This window comes from Staurois parvus, unplaced genomic scaffold, assembly GCF_062004578.1.
Source record: "Staurois parvus isolate SC_StPar_1 unplaced genomic scaffold, SC_StPar_1.0 ptg000005l, whole genome shotgun sequence".
Taxonomy (NCBI): domain Eukaryota; kingdom Metazoa; phylum Chordata; class Amphibia; order Anura; family Ranidae; genus Staurois; species Staurois parvus.
In genome coordinates, this window is record NW_028317801.1 from 6,523,339 (window position 1) to 6,544,870 (window position 21,532).

Sequence of the window (21,532 nt, forward strand, 5' to 3'; positions counted from 1 at the left end):
CATGCCCAGAGCATGTTCTCAGAAGCACAAAGAAGCAGCATCAATTGGTTAATCAATGACCAGTCAATAACAAACTCATCAATAGCTCTCTATGTAGAAGCAAATGAAAATGGACTGCTGGTTCAATCTATTAAGTGTTCTGATTAACACACATAAATGTCAGTCTTACAGTTTTATTACACCAGACAGGGCATGTCTACATACAAATCACAATACCGATGAGGTGCAGCCAAACGTGCAGTATCAGGCTCTTTAGACAAGTGCTAGTGCTATCAGTCAAACTCCATAAAAACTTGAAACCTTCGTAAGACAACTCCATATTGAAAGTAGCACATTTCAGACAGCAGGCACACGTTCAATTCTAAATCCCAGTTTAGCTCAGAAAATTGACCTCTGCTGAAGGGAACTTTCTATTAAAGTAGATGTATAGTGCATTTTCAAATAGCAAATCTTTTTTGCATTGAATTCATTTGTTTAATATGAATTTCACATTCTACATGCTTGTTCTTCATATTGTATTATGACTCATTCACACAGCTGTATTGGGGCATATACCATAAGATACACAATTCTTTGGCTTTCAGAAGCCACAGGTGTTGTGTACAGCCCTCCATACAAATGAATTTAAAGGATATGGCTGTACAAGGGTATACACTGTAAACAGACTGTCTGAGTCCAGGGGTGTACACCCATATGTGTTTGCATATTTATGTTCGCAGCTGTGTATATCTGTGTACAGTATGTGTAGCATTACAATGCAGGAAGCAGAACTTGCATAGCTAATGAATGAATATGGATGCCCCATCTACATATATAATTAAACTAAAAAGGCACAGAAAAATAAACTTTAATAAAAACATACTGTATATTAATAACATTATCTATATTTCTTTTGGTTGTATGTGTATTAAATAAATAGTTAACATAAATGACATCCCCTATAAGAGCTTACTGAGTATGCTACAGATGATCTTAAAGCAGATGGAAAGGTAATACAGTGCAAACGTCACCGTGGCACACCAGGAACTGCTTAAATCCATTCTTACTGAGAATATTTAAATATAGCTCCATAAATACCTTATTTTCTATATTTCTGTTCAGTTATGTTTTCCCAACCTTTCTGAGTAGTATGCCTCCCTCTGCAGGCTGCGGGTGCAGAGCTATGGTGCAAGTCTACACAAATGTTATAGTGGGGGTGAAGGGCAGGAGACACAAGTGAACACAATAACATGGAGGTCCCTTTGTTTTACAGAGAGGAGGTGGCCTACCTTGCTTCCTCTCCATGGACCTTCCTGGCATAGGGCATGGTGTAGTGGGCTATTTTTTCTTTTCCCCTCAAGAACTAGTTCTGGCCAGCTCAGTAGATTATTTTAAAAAAGGGCTGGATGCATCCCTAAATGCACAAAATATAACTGGATATTAACATTTATAGGTAATATATATTACCAGATATACAGTAGATGATCCAGGGATCAGCTGATTGCTTCCTGGGTTCTCAGGAGCTCACTGGAGCAAATTGGATCATGATTTATTGGGGTTTTATTGCATTCCTCTGGAAGAACTGTGGGTATAGGATTGTGTATATGGAGGTTTTCTATTAGTTTGTTTAGCTTTTTTTTTTCTATAGGTTGAACTAGATGGATCAGTGTGTTTTTTTGCCACCTGACTACGTAATTAACGAATGTAACTATGTAATAAACATTAAAGAGAAGAAGGAAAAACATTTTTGTGACAAAGCAGTGTTTTGCAAAAATACTTTGGCTAGCCATACATGAGTAATTATTTTCACTCAACCAGCGGGATGACTGAAAGAAAATGACTCGATTCCCCAGCCACATATTCAAGGTGATTGGGGAAATCCTTCTCGCTGAGTTCTAGTATTCTAACAGTGGGAAGATTTCCTTGCTTGCAGAATTCACTGATCAGCACTGCTGGTTATCACCTATGGCACTGGTCAAGAGAAATTTTTTCAACAGGCTGCTTGTACACAAGTCAGTCGATAAATTGACTTGTGTACAACCAGCCTACTCATACATGGATTGGATTTTGGCAAGTTCAGCAGGATGCATACAACCAGCCTACTTATACATGGACTGAATTTTGGATGGTCCCTGCTGAATCAGACAAAATTTTGGTCCATGTATGGCCAGCTTTATTCAGGTTACCTTAGTACTGTTAAAGGACAATGATCACTATCTTGGAGTCACTGTGTTTCCTTTCCAGCCCCTTTGCCTGGCCACTGCTGTTACAAGCAGCGGGGTCACAGCAAGTACGTAGTGCACATTCTTGGGTACACTTCAGCTCATGCTTCACCATACAAGCATATATTTGCCTTGAGGCAGCAATGTACAGTAAATAAGGGTTTGTGCTGGCTGGTCATTAGGGGTAAAGTCTGCTACACAAAAAATGGATTTTCACTGGCTTTCCTATGCAATAATGTGTTCATACACACACATTTTTTTGCAGATTAAATGAAAAAAAAATGAATAAATTCTTTTATTGATGCCATACAGTACAGGTGGACAAATCACTAATGTATTCGGACAACCAGTACTAGTGGCTGCCAGCATATCCAAATACATTATACATTAGTGATTTGTCCACCTGTACTGTATGGCATCAATAAAAGAATTTATTCATTTTTTTTTCATTTAATCTGCAAAAAAATGTGTGTGTATGAACACATTATTGCATAGGAAAGCCAGTGAAAATCCATTTTTTGTGTAGCAGACTTTACCCCTAATGACCAGCCAGCACAAACCCTTATTTACTGTACATTGCTGCCTCAAGGCAAATATGCATCTGATGGGATGCAGCCCCTGTTTGACTGACAATTGTTGTGCTTGGCTCCCTCAATCTTTTAGTTGAAAGATTGAAGGAGCCAGGCAAAAACCTTTCAGGAAGGGGCCAACAGGACCACCCACTAAGCAAATTTTGTCTGGTTCATCAGCAATCTTTCAGCAGGGGGCCAACAAGGCCATTCACTAAGTAAATTTTGTCTGGTTCATAAAGAAACATCTGAAATGTGTAGTATATGGCCAGTTTAAAGCAGTACTAAACCCAAAAGGAAAAATGTATTAAATTGCAGCTCACCAATTCTTAAATGTGATGGCTTCATTAGTTTTCTTTCTTTAGGCTTTTTTCCCCTAATTCTCACCACGTGATCCAGGCAGTAAGTCTGTTATTTTTCAAAATACTTTAACAGACCAAGCTGTCCAGACAAAGTAGCCATTAGAGGGATGAGACAAACCATTTACCACTGAAGATGGTTTACAATGGTCAGACTTTATTTATACCTTCCTAAAAAAAATAACTGTTTACTGTAACTGCTTAAAAAGTTGATAGATGAAGTTCAGCCTTAATTTGTTAGTCAAGTCTATCTTAATCTGCTAGGGTATCTAACACAACCTTCCCCCAAGACTGACATTGCTGCTATCCAAAGGGTCTGCTTTACCCCTCCATCCAAAGGCAAACAACGTAAGACTGAAATTGTGTACTGGCTGGATACCCAGGGAAATAAGGGGAAAAAAACCGAATGCAGCTACACTAAGGAATGGTAAGCCGCAATATACTGTATTACATTTGGTTTTAATACCACTTTAATACACGCAGTTCTGCAAGCAGAAAATTACATCCTACTTTCCATGATGACAATGATACAGGTAGGCTTGACTTCTTTAGGACAGAGGAATGTTCAATGTCCAGTAAGCTATATCAGTCAATCACACTTTGCGCTCATCTGACTATAGTAAACCGATAAGGTCCCTAGATAATTAGCAAATGAGATATATATTAGTTTAGCATACCTGTAGTCTATGCAGACCAGGTCTTCAGCTTTACAATTCAGAAGCTCTTTCATGTGTTCACCATATATATGGACTGATTTGGTCACAATTGCCTAAATTGGTAGAGCTGTTGAATTATGTTCCTTGTAACTTCAAAGTAACAGATGTCTTCTAGTGCAAAGGAAAGCTAATTTGGGATTAAAAACTGCGGGTGGTCTGAGATCTGAAAGAGGTTTATTTACTGACTCTCTGACCCTGGGAGAGACGGTTTAATGCCAGTACTGATCTATACAGCTCTGCTATAGTTTGGAAATTATTTGAAATTTCTCATTTAAATTGACTGACCAACCTGTAGAAGCCATATGTTTCAACTTGAAACATATGCTGCCGTCAAAAAGGAAAATTGTGAATCTGCTCTATTAGAAGGCTCAGCCAACCCTCTAAAAACTTAGCTTTCGTGCTTATTCTGGCATTGTTTCTTTACAGCTGGTTTCTAGGCTCATCAGTTCTCTATCATTGCTGGAATCATTCAAACTCCAAAGCTACAGAAAGAGAAAGCAAGCGTTCCCTGATCCCATCCACCACCTTCTTCAGTTCTCAGACATGGAGGTTACTTTAGTGGTTTATATATTAAAAATGCATATTAATGTAAACTGATTGGCCTTTCAGACTGTGGCACTGATGTAATGTTTTCTGGATAGCACATGACTGATCTCACTTGAAGTCTGGAGTTAAATGTATCTAAAGGCAAAACATATTTATTTGTAAGTTTTGAATAGAATGTGCAAAGGTTAGAACCCTTGGGGGTTTTATGGCTGAGGAAAATGGAAAAAAGCATGGAACCTATAGGGTTATTTTATTGGTATTACTATCTGTAAACTGTTTAAAAAAATCTGGTCTCCCTGTAGGTTTAAAGTGGTTGAAAAGGCTGAAGGTTTTTTTTTACCTCCATGCGTTTAGTGTGCAGCTCCCACTGCAGCCCCCCTTAATATTTACCTGAGCCCAATCCCGATCTAGCAATGTGCACAAGAGCAGCAGCTCTCCCGATCTCTCCCTCCTCATTGACTGAGACACAGTAGTGGGAGCCATTATGCACATTATATCAGACTTACCTATAAAATGGATCCCTCCAGTGGTGTGCTGTCACCACTGACAGGGATTCCATCTTTACCCGATCTTCCTTTCGGGTTAGCAGGCTCCGGTCGTTTGAACAGCCGAGTCAGGATAACATTCCTGTGCATGCACGTGAGAACCACAACACTCTCAATGGATGGCATACCCAAGTGTGCAGTCCATTCACAGCACAGTGTACATGTGCTGGTGACATCACCGGCTGATACACATTAGATTATCACCTAAACGGCGCACATGTAGGAGATATTCACTGAACCCAAAGGCATGCCTTATCATAGGCTTACCTGTAGCTACAAGAGAAAATGAGGTGTTTACTTCCACTTTAAAGTATTGATGTTGATGTAAATGATCTGGTTCCCAGGCAAGCGGCTTCTACACCCCAGAGGATCTCCATGGTCTTCTTCGCTTGTATATAAGTATTATAACGAAAATGGAAACTAAATGCCACACACTGCTAAGCGGTCCATATAAAACTTTATTCTAATAGAAGTCAGGGGGACAGTCCAAAGAGTATCCTTCATCAGGGCATGATTGAACACAAACTGAATGGACTAGAAGTGAACTAGACCTTAACCACTTGACCGCTGGAAGGTTTTAGCCCCTTCGTGACCAGGGTTTTTTTTTTTGCTATTCAACACTGTGCTACTTTAACTGGCATTTGCACGGTCATGCAACACTGTATCCAAATTAAATTTATATAATTTTTTTTCACACAAATATAGCTTTCTATCAGTGGTCTTTGATAAATATGATGAAGAAACAGCCAGATTACTGTTCTGTTTACACAAAATTCTGTGTGTTTGTAAACACAGAAACCTGTGCTGTGATTGAATACAGCTAATCGGCAGATTTCAGCCGAAATCATTGGTTGAAACCTGCTGACAAACACATGCTGTGTCCAATCACAGCACTGGTAAGCAGGGGTGTGTGCATGCGTGCCACAAACCTGCAGGAAAGCCAGCAATGTATATGCACATTGCTATGCCTGCATCTGCCACCCCCTAGCAGGATATTTACCGTAAACGGGTCAGCAAGTGGTTAATGTTGTTTCTTCCAGTGTGAATACAAACCTAGGTCTTCTCAACAGCTGGTTTGGCATTTGGCATTTGATACTCATTGGACTGTTCTCCTGATATTTACTGGAATAAAGTTGTATCTTATCAGTAGTGTGGTCATTTAATTTACATTTTTGTTAGATTTTTATTGCCATTTGGGTCCATGCTGGGGAGATTCACCCTCTTTATCTGTCCTGGTGACCATTGTCATTGGGACAGAAAGTGAGGAAGAATCCACAGTTTTGAGTTGTCACCAAAACAGGAAATACACTATATTGCCAAAAGTATTGGGACACCCTCCAAATCATTGAATTCACCTCCATGGCCACAAGTGTATAAAATCAAGCACCTAAGCATTCAGACTGCTTCTACAAAGATTTGTGAAATAATGGGTCGCTCTAAGGAGCTTCATGAATTCAAGTGTGGTACTGTGATAGGTTTCCACCTGTGCAATAAGTCCATCTGTGAAATTTCCTTACTACTAAATATTCTACGGTCGACTGTTAGTGGTGTTATAAAAAAAGGGAAGCAACTGGGAATAACAGCAACTCAGCCATGAAGTGGTAGGCCACGTAAAATGACAGGGGGGGTCAGCGCATGCTGAAGCGCACAGTGCTCAGAAGTCGCCAACTGTCTGCAGAGTCAATAGTTAAAGACCTCCAAACTTTCTGTGACCTTCATATTAGCACAACCACAGCGTGTAGAGAGCTCCATGGAATGGATTTCCATGGCCGAGCAGCTGTATCTAAGTCTTACATTACACTTACAAGTGCAATGCAAAGTGTCGGATGCAGTGGTGTGAAGCACGCCGCCACTGGACTCCAAAGCAGTGGAGACATGTTCTCTGCAGTGACGAATCAAGCTTTTCTTTCTGGCAATCCGATGGACGTGTCTGGGTTTGGCAGTTGCCAGGAAATCGGTACTTGCCTGAATGAATTGTGCCAAGTGTAAAGTTTAGCGGAGGGGGGATTATGGTCTGGGTTTTTTTTTCAGGGGTTGGGCTTATCCCCTTAGTTTCAGTGAAGGGAACTCTTAAGGCGTCAGCATACCAAGACATTTTGAACAATTTCATTCACCCAACTTTGTGGGAACAGTTTGGGGATAACCCCTTCCTGTATCAAGATGACTGTGCACCAGTGCACAAAGCAAGGTCCATGAAGAAATGGATGAGCGAGTTTGGGGTGGAGGAACTTGTCTGGCCTGCACAGAGTCCTGACCTCAACCTGATAGAACACCTTTGGGATAAATTAGAACACAGAGTGCGAGCCAGGCCTTCCTGTCCGACATCAGTGCCTGACCTCACAAGTGCGCTTCTAGGAGAATGGTCAAACATTCCCATAGACACACTCCTAAACCTTGTGGACAGCCTTCTCAGAAGAGTTGAAGTGTTATAGCTGCAAAGGGTGGGCCAACTCAATATTGAACCCTATGGACTAAGACTGGGATGCCATTAAAGTTCATGTCCGTGTAAAGGCAGGCGTTTCCATACTTTTGCCAATATAGTTTATATGGGGACACTTTTCTTGATGACAACTGTCTAAGAGGGGATTTTCCTCACCTTGGAGAGAATTCCTTTTAAATTAATATTATTATTATTATTATACAAGATTTATATAGCGCCAACAGTTTGCTCAGCGTTTTACAATATAATGGGAGACAATACTATTACGTCGAAATGACAGGAAGTGAAAGTGAATCTCCCTCATGAGAAATATGGGTTTCAACTGTTCTCGACTCTATCCAATAAGAAATAAAAAGCTTTGACTTTACATATACTTTAATATTTGCTCAAAGTATGACTAAAAGGAAAAGGAGACTACTGACCAGTACAAAATCTGAACAGGTGTTGCACAGATAGTCATTATATACCTATATTATATAGTTTTAGAGTAATTAGACAGAGTTGTCAATTCCTTCCTTCCCAGAATTGCTGGGAAACTGCATTAAACATAGCATTGTCATACAAACCAGTTAGTCCCATTCATATCTCTGTGTCGCAGTGCATTATGACAATCCAGCCTGTAGGAACTTTTTGGGGGGACCATAGGAGTTTATGAAAAGACAGTAAAATGTACACGCAATGTACATGTAATTTGTATTACTGCTTGTTAACAGGGTATACTGTGGGGTTTATTTACTAAAGCTGGAGAGTACAAAATCAGGTGTACTTCTGCATAGAAACCAATCAGCTTCCAGGTTTTAGGGCAGGTTCACACTACAAAAATGCATTACGGATGCATTCCGGATACGTTTTTGCTTGCAGTTCACACCAGACGCAGTTCTGGTGCAGTTTTGATGCAGTTTGCCATGTTCCAGTATGGTTCTATACAGAAAAAATGTAGCATGTTCTAATTATTTTTCTGCATCAGAAACTGACTGGAACTGACTGCACTAGTGTAAACCATGGCGATTGGAATACATGGAAAACACTGTCATGCATTTTCAATGCAGAAAAAAAGCGCACTGAACTGCATCTAGTGTGAGATAGCCCTTATTGCCAAACTTAATTGAACAAGTTGAGGGTAGAAGCTGATTGACTATCATGCACAGGTGCACCAGATTCTAAGTGAACCAGCTTTAGTAGATCTCCTGCTATATGTCCATCAGAAATATATTTTTTGTCTTTTACAGACAGGAACAACTACATGCAAGCAAACACAGCAGAATGCACACTGTCCTCTGTTAAAACCATGTGCCATAACATGCATGGAAAATGCCTGAAATGTCATTCATTTCCATAATTCAAAGTGGGAATTCACCCTGTGTGAAAACCTCATTCAGAAATATTTGGTACATCTAGGGATATAGGTTGCTGAAATATAATGCATGTCTCTTCAACGACAATTAAAGTGATTGTTAATGCAGATTTTTACTTTTAAAGAATAATAAACATGTTATACAGTACTTAAATGCTCTGTGCAGTACTTTTGCACAGAGCAGGCCCGATCCTCCTCTTCTTGGGTCCCCCACCGGTGCTCCTGGCTCCTTTATTTCTCAGTGTACCACTGTAGGAACATGCTTGCTATCGTGGTACACCAGCGGGCTTTCTCCCAAGCCAGTGCCATGTGTCTGTAAGTCACAAAGAGTGAAGCTTTGCTCCATCTCCTGCTCCCTGCTCACTGGCTTTGGCTCCGCCGTTGTGTCTGAGCCAATGAGGAGAGTGAGCCAAGAGAGCCTCTGCTCTCCTGCACATCGCTGGATTGAGATCTGGTTCAGGTAAGTATAAGGGGTGGCTGGGGGAACTGTATGTAGAAAATGTTGTACCTTCATGCATAGGATGTATGACGGTAAAAACCTTCTGCCTTTACAACCACTTTAAAATTATATGTGTTTAAAGTATTTTATGCATGTTATCTGCCTGCAAAATTGCCCTTGTGTAGAAAACTTAAAGGGTTGAGAATGTGCTGTGTGCCAACATTAGAATGTGATTCAGCAAGTGACACTCTGTAGTATTCCCTTAGGAGGTAAGGAGGAGGGGACAGAGGAGTGTGGCCAACATATGCAGTAATTAAACACCCCCAAAATAGGAGAGGACTATGAGATGGCAGGAGAGAAGGGGACTGTGCTAGTGAATCAGCTCTACCTGGAGTGGTTGATTTACCTTGCAAGTTCAAGGGCACATGGCATGTGATTAGAAAATAATTTATAGAAAGCAAATAGGCTGTTGGTGACAGGATCTGTGATTGACCCTTCCCCCTTCTTCCTCCCAATTAATCCTTTAATGTGATGAAGGGCATTACTACCCAATAGAAAGCCTTGTGAGTTTGATGTAAACTAGTCAGGCTTAACTGGATCTGTTGACAGTTTTGACTTGGGATTTTCTTGACCTAACCTTCTCCATTTTTCAAAGAAAATTCCATATGTATCTGCACGGTTGGCAGCCTTGTTACTGGAGAATAATAAGTGAATGCGAGCGCACATAGAAGCAATCAGCCGCTATGCACCAAGGTAACCAAAACAAATCTCAAAAGATCAAAATGTATAAAATGTGCAGCGCTCAAATAAATTACAATAAAAAGATAAATGTGAATATAATCATAAAATGCATCATGAATAATAAATAGTAAATAGTAAAAGTTCATAAGGTGACTAAAGTGCTCCTAGGAATCCCGTGTTCTCTTATAATTCGGTGCTTGTGCGATCTAGTATGGAAGAAATGCGCACTCACCGGAGCGCATAGTAAAATGCTCCTTTATATATTATATCCTGATGTCATCAAGGTCATCTGAAATGGGGCAGGGATGGGGATGACTCCTTCCCAGAATATGTGGATCCTGGAGCTTTAGGTGTAGATCAAAGGAATGCCAGAGTCCCCTTTAAGGGATGGATGGGTGCAGCTCACCAGGTGTACAGGAAGCTCCCTCTCTGGAGGGTGGTCCAGACAGATAGCAGCATGATTAAAGGGCTCAGGTAATGAAACAGGTTTCTTGTGTCTGTACTGAAAACAATTTGAGCAAACAACTATAAAAAAAGGCCCCAGTCTTTAGGCTTGGAGCAGATGACTTCATTTATGTGCACCCTAAATGTGGCCATACACTCTTTGATAAATAATCAATTTTTTTCAGATCAATATCTTCCAATATTAAGATCAATCTATGGTGGACAACATATTTAATTGGTGTGCCATGCATCAGAAAGTGGATTTTGAGTTAGGATACAATTGTAACTTATGATCGTAATATATCAATTGCTTGTTTCCATAATGTGATCTCATAATCTTATTAGTTGTATGTTGGTGATGTCAATTGATGCAAAACAATTGATAATATTGGACCCTGGCCGACTGAATCTGATTGAATCCAATTGAAAGTTATGGATATTTGTTTGTGGATTTGATTATTTTGATCACCTCACACATATCAAAAAAAAAAGTCAGAAATCTGATATAACACAACTACCAAATTAAATGTGAGTATTAAATAACAGAACATTTATGAAACTTCATGCCCATGCAACTAAAGTGTAAATGTAATTTGACGTGTGCAAACTTTCTTTATTGTAACAATCCATTTAAATTTTAGACACATGAAAAAGTTAACTACAGGTTTCCAAAGGCCAGAGGCAACCCAACCATGTAATCCCATCAACACAGCTATCTCTACTCATCTGTAACCATGGCAACCAGAACCAACCGTTTGCTCTGTAACTCATAATTGCATCCATTAGTAATGCAGTAACACGAGGCAAAGATGACTTGCCGATAGGCACTTAGGATGTAAACGAGACTCTAACGAAGCAGAAAGATGAAAACAGAAAACAGCTAAACACTTACAATGGGACTGGCATTGATGTAGTCCGAATGGTCGTGGCTGTTCTCCGCCTTCAGAATGATTCTATTGTGGTCATCTAGCAGAAGAAAATATCACTATTATTGCAAACAGTTGTACATGTAATTTCTTCACTGATTATGGCTTTCTACAAAAATGTAACATATTGAAGCGTAACAATCTCTAGAAATGGTGACTGCATTAGTTTTCATCTTTCAGGCTCAAAACATTTCTTAGCAAGCACAGAAAATACTTGTTGATCTTGCCAGAAACGCAGTGTCCTTGCACTTCCTGTGCTGTGAGGTGAACTGGAAACAACAACAATGTTGTTGTAGGAAGCCCCAAAGAGACATTCTCCCTTGCAGAACAGGTGCAGCAATTGTTTTTATTGTTTTTTATTGTTGCCTACTAATAGACAAGACACTAATTCTAGAAATGAGACAGACGGGGTTCCTGAATTGTACTTTTCCTGTGTCGCTTGATGAACAATTAAAAAGCAGGATTTTTGTACTCACCGTAAAATCCTTTACTTGGAGTTCATCAAGGGACACATGAACAGTACAATTTAGAAAGCGTGTATGTCTCACTTTCAGTCTATTAATGTGGACTCTCTGGCTAAAATACTGGTCTGTGAAACAACTATTAAACAATTGTTTCACATGCCCTCCAATGGAAAACATCTCTTTGGGGCTTCCCATGACACCTCTATCAATAAAGTCCCTGGCAATAAAAATACATTTTTATCATAACAAAAGAAACCTAAGCCCCCACCTGGCAAAACTCATTTTTTCCTCCTGAAGGCAGCAGTATAACCCACTGCAACTGAATATTTAAGTGTTCTTGTATGGCAAAACCACTTACTGTTATCTCACATATATATTCTTATTATTATAGCCAAATTTACCACCCTAACTCCTCCCACAATTTTTACACTACATAGACAGTAATATACTGAAACGTGCGGATTGTTCCCGATTGGTGTGCTATTACTTTGTGGAACGTTTCACCGAATGGTTCACGAAATATCAGCGGTTTTGTGGTGAAATTGGTCCCAGAGGAATGAATGGTGGAATGTTCAAAACTAGAGTGGGAGCTGACAAAAGCTAGAGTGTGAGCAGAAAAATCAAGACATGATTTCTAAACTGCCATCACTCCCTCATTTTCAAGCCCACCTACACAAATCTTATATCAAAACGTTCAGCTATCCATGATGCCAATAAAAATGTCCACGGCTAAGCCATAGTCCTGATAGTTTTCACAATATGACCATTTGTTTGCAACTCACGCCACCCATTGACATTCATTGAAACTCCTCTCTAGCCACCTCAAATTTGAAGGGCAATTTCTAAACTGCGACTGTGCCTTCATTTTTAATATTTCAGAGACATACTATGCATCAAAATATAGGTCTGGGTCTTGTGATTCTCACAATATAAAGCGGTGTAGGATTTATAATTTTTAAACTACAACCGTTTGAAGATGGCAACCGCCAGTGAAGTGAGCAAGTTGGAGCAGTTTGTTTTTAACCGCTCTTCTCTGCCCTTGCTGTAGAGTGAGTTGCTATAGGAACCCAGGTGTGTGAGCAGGCAGCAGAGTGACAAGCCACTCCACCCAGTTACTCCGCCCACTCTAGTTGTAGACTACTGGTGGAGGTAAGAACACTTCACACAAATTCCCCAGAAATTGTAGCTTTTTTAGTTATTAATATTATATAGCGCCAACAGTTTGCTCAGCGCTGTACATTATAATGGGAGACAGTACAGGAGACAGTACAGTAACAATACGATTCAATACACGAGGGGTTCGTGTATAATACACGAGGGTTTCTTTGTTCCTTGGAGAATTAGTAAGCAATAACATTTTTGGTTTTGGCTTGAGATACACTTTATGAATGTACACTTGCAATTGCGTAAAGGGACTTCTACAGACCATTTGCTTCTCTTTTACAGAGAATGTCAGTAAGAGCTACAATATAGGATAAACCAAAGACAAAAAATGTATTTTTTTCATTTAATTTTCTGACTAGTATTTATTACATTTACGATTTCATGACAGTACCCAGTATGTGAATAGGTGGTTTTTCATATATCAGTTGATCATTAGGCACTGTAAGCCAAGCCCTCTTTTTGGAATACAGTATTTACCCAACATGTTGCAGTGGGCACAGTAGACCAACCAGCAACAGTATATATGCTGAGCAAATATAGGAACTAGTGACAAAAAGGGAGAAACATACATGTACCCTGATTCTAAATCTAAACCACAGCTGCATGTTCTTGGACCTGTTCTTATGAATTTTGTCTTCTGTGTTATGAATTAATTTTTAATAGTTCTATTATAACATTAGCTAACAATTTCTTCATCCCATAAATACCAAATTCCTGCTGTGCTATTTTTAACTTTGGCAGTGTCAGATTCGAGTCGCATCAAGCCGTCTTGCCTGTGAAATGCTTCCCCTGTGAATTATTAGTTTCATAGATCTAAAACTTCTGTCTCCTTGAGTGACTCTTTTCTATTTAATGACCTACAGTTATTAAACTAGTTGGGCAAATTTATACCTCTGTCTCCCCAGGCCATCTGTTGCCAGCCCTAGGCTGGAAGATGATTTAGCTGTCTTCCACATTGTTAAACTAGGGAAGAATAAAAGGCCAGTCCACCAAAAATGAAGGAGTGTGATGAGTCACCCATTGGCTTCTTATTTCTCTTGGGAATGCCATTCTCCCTTTTCAAGTCTGTGGCATGGTTTCAATCCACGTTTGTGTTTTGGATGTTCCCATACACCTTGGAGAATTCCAACTTCTGCTGTAGCATTGTTTAAAAACTTGAAAGTTGCAAGTGTGCAGGCTTGAAAGCACACACAATGATCTTGCCACCAGAGTCCCAAAAAGATATAAGAAGCCAATAACTGTTTGTCTTGATATAAGTAACTGACACTTGCTATCTAGTTATACTTACATGCAACCACAGTTATAGATCTGTTCTTTGCCACGTTCTCCTCCTTCAGCGCAATATTTGTTGCAGTCAGGTCAGCTTGATATGCACACAGTGCCTCCCACTCTTTTTCAAGGCGATTCTTGTTCTTCAAATGGTCTTCCATATAAGACTAAAACATAGACAAGAGCAATGTTATATAGTATACTGTGAATCTTATGCTTGGTTGAAATGCACTTCACAAAATGACTTGACATCAGTGGAATGATGGAGCTATATCAGAATTTCTTGTGTTGGTGATACAGTACTAGTTTCCTGTCTGCAGCTCCTCAGCTACTTTGTTCACGATCAGTGCATTCATGCATAGAACTCCCCTTGACAATACCTGTATCTGCTTTTCTCTGCAGTAAGCACCATCTTTGTTCAGGCATACAAAAGGGTCAGCATCTACTTCTGGGACTGAGAAGCTGGCTCACAGATGACACAATCATGTAAATCCTGGTGCCTGTGCAGTTTTTGGCAGTGACACAGTGCATCCCCAGGTGATCACTGAGGGAGAGGAGACTAAGGAAATGCTTCCTCTTCCTGCAGTAGACTGGTGGCATCAAATCACTCTAGGCAAAGTCAATGGACTGGAGCTTAGGCACTGCCTTCTATTGATAAATGGTATACTTTTTTTTATATAAATTGTTGCTGTATATAATGACATGTCAGGAATGTATTCATGTAGACTTGTATAGATACTGAGAGGTTAAGTAAGTTTGATAGTGAAAAAAATGAAGTGTAACTGAAAACAGCAAGCACATGAGAACAAAAAGAGAAAAAAAGTTTTAAACAAATCTGATACAATTTCAATATTTGGTCTTGTGACAATAGAAAAATTATGGTAAAACTGTAGATATTTTGTAATTGTTTTGTAGGAAGGGGGGGCGGGGCGTAGTTGGTATTGTACATTGTTTTGAGAATCAGTCTATAAATTTACTAGGAATCTGTCATATGTGTGTATATGGAGCTAGAGTGGGTGAACTGTAAGTACATGGTACACCATTCCAACAACAAGAGAAGATTATCATCTCAAACTGTTTATTATAATTGGAATGTGTTACTGACAGTCAGCAACTGGATTTATAGACAGCTGTATGCCGCCCCTGGCAGTCCTGACACCCCAGGTCATGGCTTGTATGCCCTGCCCCAGTGGTTTGATAGGATAAATATTGGTTATGAAGTAATATTAGCCTGCACTGTGAATGGCAGGTACTTTTACTCAAGATGGCCTAATTTACTAAAGTTGAACTCAAACTGCCATTGAGGGTGAGCAGGCTGATCATATTGGGTTATGTGTTCATTTCTGTACATTTACGTATGCATTCACACATGTACACACCATGACTGTGATCAGCAGACTGTGTTCCCAGAGATACAACCTTCATAGATGCTGTACCAGAACATTTTAGTAAATAGTTAAATAAAGCCTAAATATACAATAATTCTTTCTGTAACCGTCTGTAGAACAAAAACAACCTTTCTGTTATTAATATTTTATGATGAATATATTATTCATACCATGCGTATATGTTTAAAATATGTCACGGTACAATCTATAAAACACTTTTTTTCCTATACAACTAATCTGAATGTGTGCATACATCTCTACTAATCATAATAAAGGGAGGTCTAGTAAACCACACGTCTGTGAATGTTCGCACATATCCATTATTATTGTAACTTGACAAAGGTGCACTTTTCCACCCTGAAGAAATGCATGCCAGTGTTGGCTATAGTACTGTAGTACACATTCAGCCTGCTCACATGTATGATTGTATAATTTGACTTCCCTGCAGTACATCAAAAACTGTTCTGTATTACTTACTAAACAATGTTTAGGTATGTGGTATGTGTCAAGTGACATCCACACAAATAGCAGGAGCCAAGGTCTCCCAGCAGAACATTGCCTAAAGCATCACACTGCCTCTGCCAGCTTGCCTTCTTCCCCACACTGCATCCTGGTGCCATCTCTTCCCCAGCTAAGCGATGCACACATAACCAGCCATCTACATGATGTAAAAGAAAATGTGATTCATCAGACCAGGCCACCTTCTTCCATTGCTCTGTGGTCCAGTTCTGACGCTCACTTGCCCATTGTAGGTACTTTTAGCTGTTGACATGGATCAGCATGGGCACCTTGACCGGTCTGTGGCTACGCAGCCCTATTGGGTGTATGCAACATTATAAATGGCATAACAAAGCTGTTTATCTATCTATCTATCTATCTATCTATCTATCTATCTATCTATCTATCTACCTTCTAATATGTATATAAATATTCATGTCATATTTGGAGGAAAGTATAGCTCAATATCAGCTAAAACATGCTGTTAGCTTGGACAAAGTAAAGAACAATTAAAACCTCTGTAATGTTCTTACAACTATCTACATCCCCACTAGGGAGCTTTCCCCTTAAGCTGGCCATAAGTTAAACTGGTAGTAAAGTCGTTTTTTTTCATGTAATGCATACTAGCACTTTATGCCATTGTCTTTCAGGGTTTTTTTTTAACAAGGTCGCAGTTTACTACCGCTTTAATCGAAATTCGGTTGATTCAACAGGGACTGACTGAACTTCAATCGATCTATGGCTGTTTGCATTGGTGAGAAGTCAATCTAATGATCGACTTCTCACCCACAGAACTGTGGGAACATTTTTGTTCGATCAGTGATGTAGTCACTCAGATCAGTATATTCTGACAGCAGAGAAGCATGCACTGTCAAAATACAATGATACAGCAGGGATGATTCCTCTGACCTCCTCACATGTGTAGATGGAGGAATCTGTTAAGCTTTTCTTTTTTTTTGATCAACCAGGCTGCTGATTGAAAAAAAAACGATCTATGTATGGCCAACTTTACTTCCTGTCCCTTCTGTCACTAGTAAAATGAGGAAAAATAAAAAAACAGACATACACATCGACAAACAACACATTTTCAGATTGGATGAGGATGAGACCAGTGTCTGCATTGGGGATCTGACCCTTCCCTACTACACTACTCAAAAAAATTAAAGGAACACTTTGAAAACACATCAGATCTCAATGGGGAAAAACATCATACTGGATATCTATACTGATATGGACTGGGTAATGTGTTAGGGATGTAAGTATGCCCCATCATTTGATGGAAATGAAAATTATCAGCCTACAGAGGACTGAATTCAAAGACACCCCGAAAATCAAAGTGAAAAAATGATGCAGCAGGCTAGTCCATTTTGCTGAAATTTCATTGCAGCAGCTCAAAATAGCACTCAGTAGTGTGTATGGCCCCCACGTGCTTGTATGCATGCCTGACAACATCGGGGCATGCTACTAATGAGACGACGGATGGTATCCTGGGGTATTTCCTCCCAGACCAGGACCAGGGCATCACTGAGCTCCTGGACAGTCTGAGGTGCAACCTGGCCGCATCAGATGGATCAGAACATGATATCACAGAGGTGTTCTATTGGATTTAGGTCAGGTGAGAGTGGGGGCCATTCAAAGGTATCAATCCCTTCATCCTCCAGGAACTGTCTGCATACTCATGTCACATGAGGCTGCGCATTGTCGTGCACCAAGAAGAACCCAGGACCAATTGCACCAGTGTAGGGTCTGACAATGGTCCAAGGATTTCATCCCAATACCTGATGGCAGTCAGGGTGCCATTGTTTAGCCTGTAGAGGTCTGTGCATCCCTCCATGGATATGCCTCCCTAGACCATCACTGACCCACCACCAAAACGGTCATGCTGAAAGATGTTACAGGCAGCATAATGTTCTCCACGGCTTCTCCAGACCCTTTCACTTCTGTCACATGTGCTCAGGGTGAACCTGCTCTCATCTGTGAAAAAAACAGTGCCAGTGGTGAACCTGCCAATTCTGGTGTTCAATAGCAATAGCCAATCAAGCACTATGGTGCCGGGCAGTGAGCACAGCGCCCACTAGAGGATGTTGGCCACCCTCATGAAGTCTGTTTCTGATTGGCGAGAGACATTCACACCAGTGGCCTGCTGGAGGGCATTTTGTAGGGCTCTGGCAGTGCTAATCCTGTTTCTCCTTGCACAAAGGAGCAGACACCGGTCCTGCTGATGGGTTAAGGACCTTCTACGGGCCCTGTCCAGCTCTCCTATAGTAACTGCTTTTCTCTTGGAATCTCCTCCATGCTCTTGAGACTTTTTTGGGAGGCACAGCAAACCTTCTGGGAATGGCACATATTGATGTGCCACCCTGGAGGAGTTGGACTGCCTGTGCAACCTCTGTAGGGTCCAGGTATTGCCTCATGGTACCAGTAGTGACACTGACCCTAGCCAAATGCAAAACTAGTGAAAAACATTCAGAAAAGATGAGTAGGGATAAAAATATCAGTGGCCTCCACCTGCAAAACCATTCCTGTTTTGGGGGTCATCTCATTTTTGCCCATCTAGTGCACCTGTGTTAATTTCATTAACACCAAAGCAGCTGGAACTGATTAACAACCCCTCTGCTACTTAACTGACAAGATCAATATCCCAGGAGTTTAATTGAGTTGGTGCTATACCCTGATTAAAAAGTGTTCCTTTAATTTTTTTGAGTAGTGTATATTCAAAACTACAAAAAAATGAAGATGATTAAAAGCAGCATGACAAGATAGGTTGATTTAAATATGTAACGACAATATTTATCTGTTTTTTGTAATTCAATTTAAAATTGTATTTGATTTTACAAAATGTAATTGTATTTGATTTTACAAATCCAATATTTATCTGTTTTTAACACATTCTAATGTAAGTCTAAAACTGACATTCATTGGAAATATTCAAGATGTTTAATTGATGCATTTTATAAATAATTTTATTTGATTTAAACAATCTTGCTTTCCTGCCCAAGTGAAGAAGGAAATGTAAGTCTGAAAAAATGCTACTATGACCATAGGAACATGTGACTGGTCAATGAATTCTCATGCACATAAGTCTCCCATACAAGCATGCACTGCATTGTATTGTTTTTTAGTGCATTATGGTACTGAGTGTCTGCAGCTTCTCTATTCTGATTGCCAAGAAAACTTTACTTCTTTCATATTATCTTATGCAGACGTATGTGCAAATCTGTAATATCCAGATTTTGTGGTTACTGTTTGAGGACAACAGTCAATCACAGATACGATTGGATTATCCATCCTGCCTCTTGATTGTTGAGTGCATATTGACGTGGAAAGCGTAACCATCTGTAATCCAAGCATGGTTTATTTCTGAGTTATCAATAAAACAAGCCATTCTGTCAAATGAGTGGTCCATTCATAGATACCTTTACAGGTCAACTTCAAACACTTCATGCAAGATATGTGAGCTTCACAGAAAATATATATTCATTAAAATAAATGCAAGGCCAAAACTTGAAAAAAATTGGATAGCGTGGGGAAGTGTTAATTGCCTGTCAGGAATTTGTTGCTGTCTGTGTTCCCCCTGGGGGGATCAGTCTTTTCTATATGTTCCTCTGACCAACGTCTTTGATAGAGAAAGTTAAGTTTCTATTTTTCTTACTGTTATTCAGTTCAGCTGCATAATCAGAATTGAATGTACGCTTCTTTTTTCTTTTTTTTTTAACGTACTAGTATGCTGCAGCTAGGGTAAAAAAGGCCATGTGCTTCTCACTCAAAATTCCTGAAGGTGTGGGAACCTTAGATTAACTATGCTCTTCTATCACCTCACCCCTTTAGTATAGGTCATTTTTAATGTATTTGCTGGCAGGTCCCTGAGTCTGTGGAGACCCTTTCCCCAACCTCTCCCCCCTCCCTCCTTTATTTTGCTCCTTAAGTTTCTTTTTCACTCCACCATTCTCTTTTCTTTCCACCTCTAGCCATACTTTTACCCTTTTACATGGTCCACCTAAATCGGGGAAAGTATGCCCTAATGGGTGGTTATTCGAGAGTTGAATGCCCTTCTGGATGACTTCTCCGATCACTATTTTGTATGAGACTTTACATGTTTGAAAGTGGATTACTTTGACTCTAAATGATCTATCTGTGGAATTTTGCTATACCCCTGCACGGGTGTGTTTGTTGTTATTCGACTTCTCTAAAAATGAATAAACATTATTAGAAAAGAAAAGGCCCTGTGCTGGCAGCATGCTGAAGATCCACACCACTGCTCAACACAGAGCAGGGCAATCTAGGTCTGCAGTGGTCTGACACACACCCTGCACAGTGCTTCAGTCAACAGTGCTGCTCAGTAAACACGAAAAATGTTTTATTCTAAAATTAAATTATTTATATTATCACATTACATCCAAAAATGTATATGTACCCCCCCTCACCCTTTTTTTCCACAGTTCGCCACCCTCATCCCTATTCTCCCCCAGTCTTCTTCCTCCTTATAACTCTCATAAGTTTATTCCTGTCAGATCCCCCTCGTCCCCCTCCTCCCTTACCCCCCCATAGTTTTCATGGCAGATCCTTTAGACTCTATTTAATTCAAAGGTATTGTTACCTGTAGTATGTTGACTATGCATTTTTCTGTTTAACAATATCAAGAACATGTTTAGTACTGCTGTAACTTTTATAGCATTTTCATTTGTTTATGTGAGTACGTTAAATACCAATAAAAACATTGAAAAAGTTAAGAACTTAGATGTATAATTCCATTACCATGTTTGAAGTTGGTATGCAATCATTGGCAGGAGATACATAACAATAAACATCAACTTAAAGTGACATTAAACCTTCAGGTTTTTTTTTATTAAAATAACAAACATGTTATACTTGCCTACTCTGTATAATAGTTTTGCACAGAGCAGCTCCGATCCTCCTTTTCTGGGGTCTCCCACTGATGCTCCTCCTCTTCGGTGAGTGCACCCATGGAAAGTCGCTTTCCATGGAGGCACCCGTGCGTCCTCCTTCCCGAGCCACTCTGTCTGCATCTATTGACACAAACCAGGCGGCTAGGCCCCACCCCCCACTCCCTCATCACAGAGTTTGATTGATAGCAGCATGAGGCAATGGCTCCCACTGCTATCAATCTGCCCAGTGAGGAGGGAGACAGAGGCAATAGCTAAATGAGATTGGGCTCAGGTAAGAAGAATAAGGTAGGGGGGCTGGAAGATCCTACAGCACAGAAGGTGTTTTACCTTAGTGCATAGAATGATTAAGGTAAAAAACCTTAAAGCTTTAGAACCACTTTAATAGAAACTATATTGTTATACGGTAAGGAGTATCAAGCAACCAGATCAAGAGGAAATGAACCAGTGTAGGTATAAAAGGAGAGGCATTCCTACCATGAGAACTCTTGTGGGGGAGCGTTGCACCCACCACTGGAGAGCAGAACCACACTGTGCTGCTGAGCAGCAGTCTGTATATCCAGCA

General features: G+C 40.0%; 1 protein-coding gene across 1 annotated transcript in view; it reads right to left on the reverse strand.

Annotated features, from left to right (window-relative positions):
• PTPRN2 (protein tyrosine phosphatase receptor type N2) overlaps window positions 1-21,532 on the reverse strand; it is a 1,146,107-nt gene that overhangs the window by 80,768 nt on the left and 1,043,807 nt on the right. The window contains exons 15-16 of the mRNA XM_089694046.1: window positions 14,197-14,344; window positions 11,247-11,320 (exon numbers count right to left, since the gene is read on the reverse strand). Coding sequence (XP_089550172.1) covers window positions 11,247-11,320; window positions 14,197-14,344 — 222 coding nt within the window. The remainder of the gene's footprint in view (window positions 1-11,246; window positions 11,321-14,196; window positions 14,345-21,532) is intronic.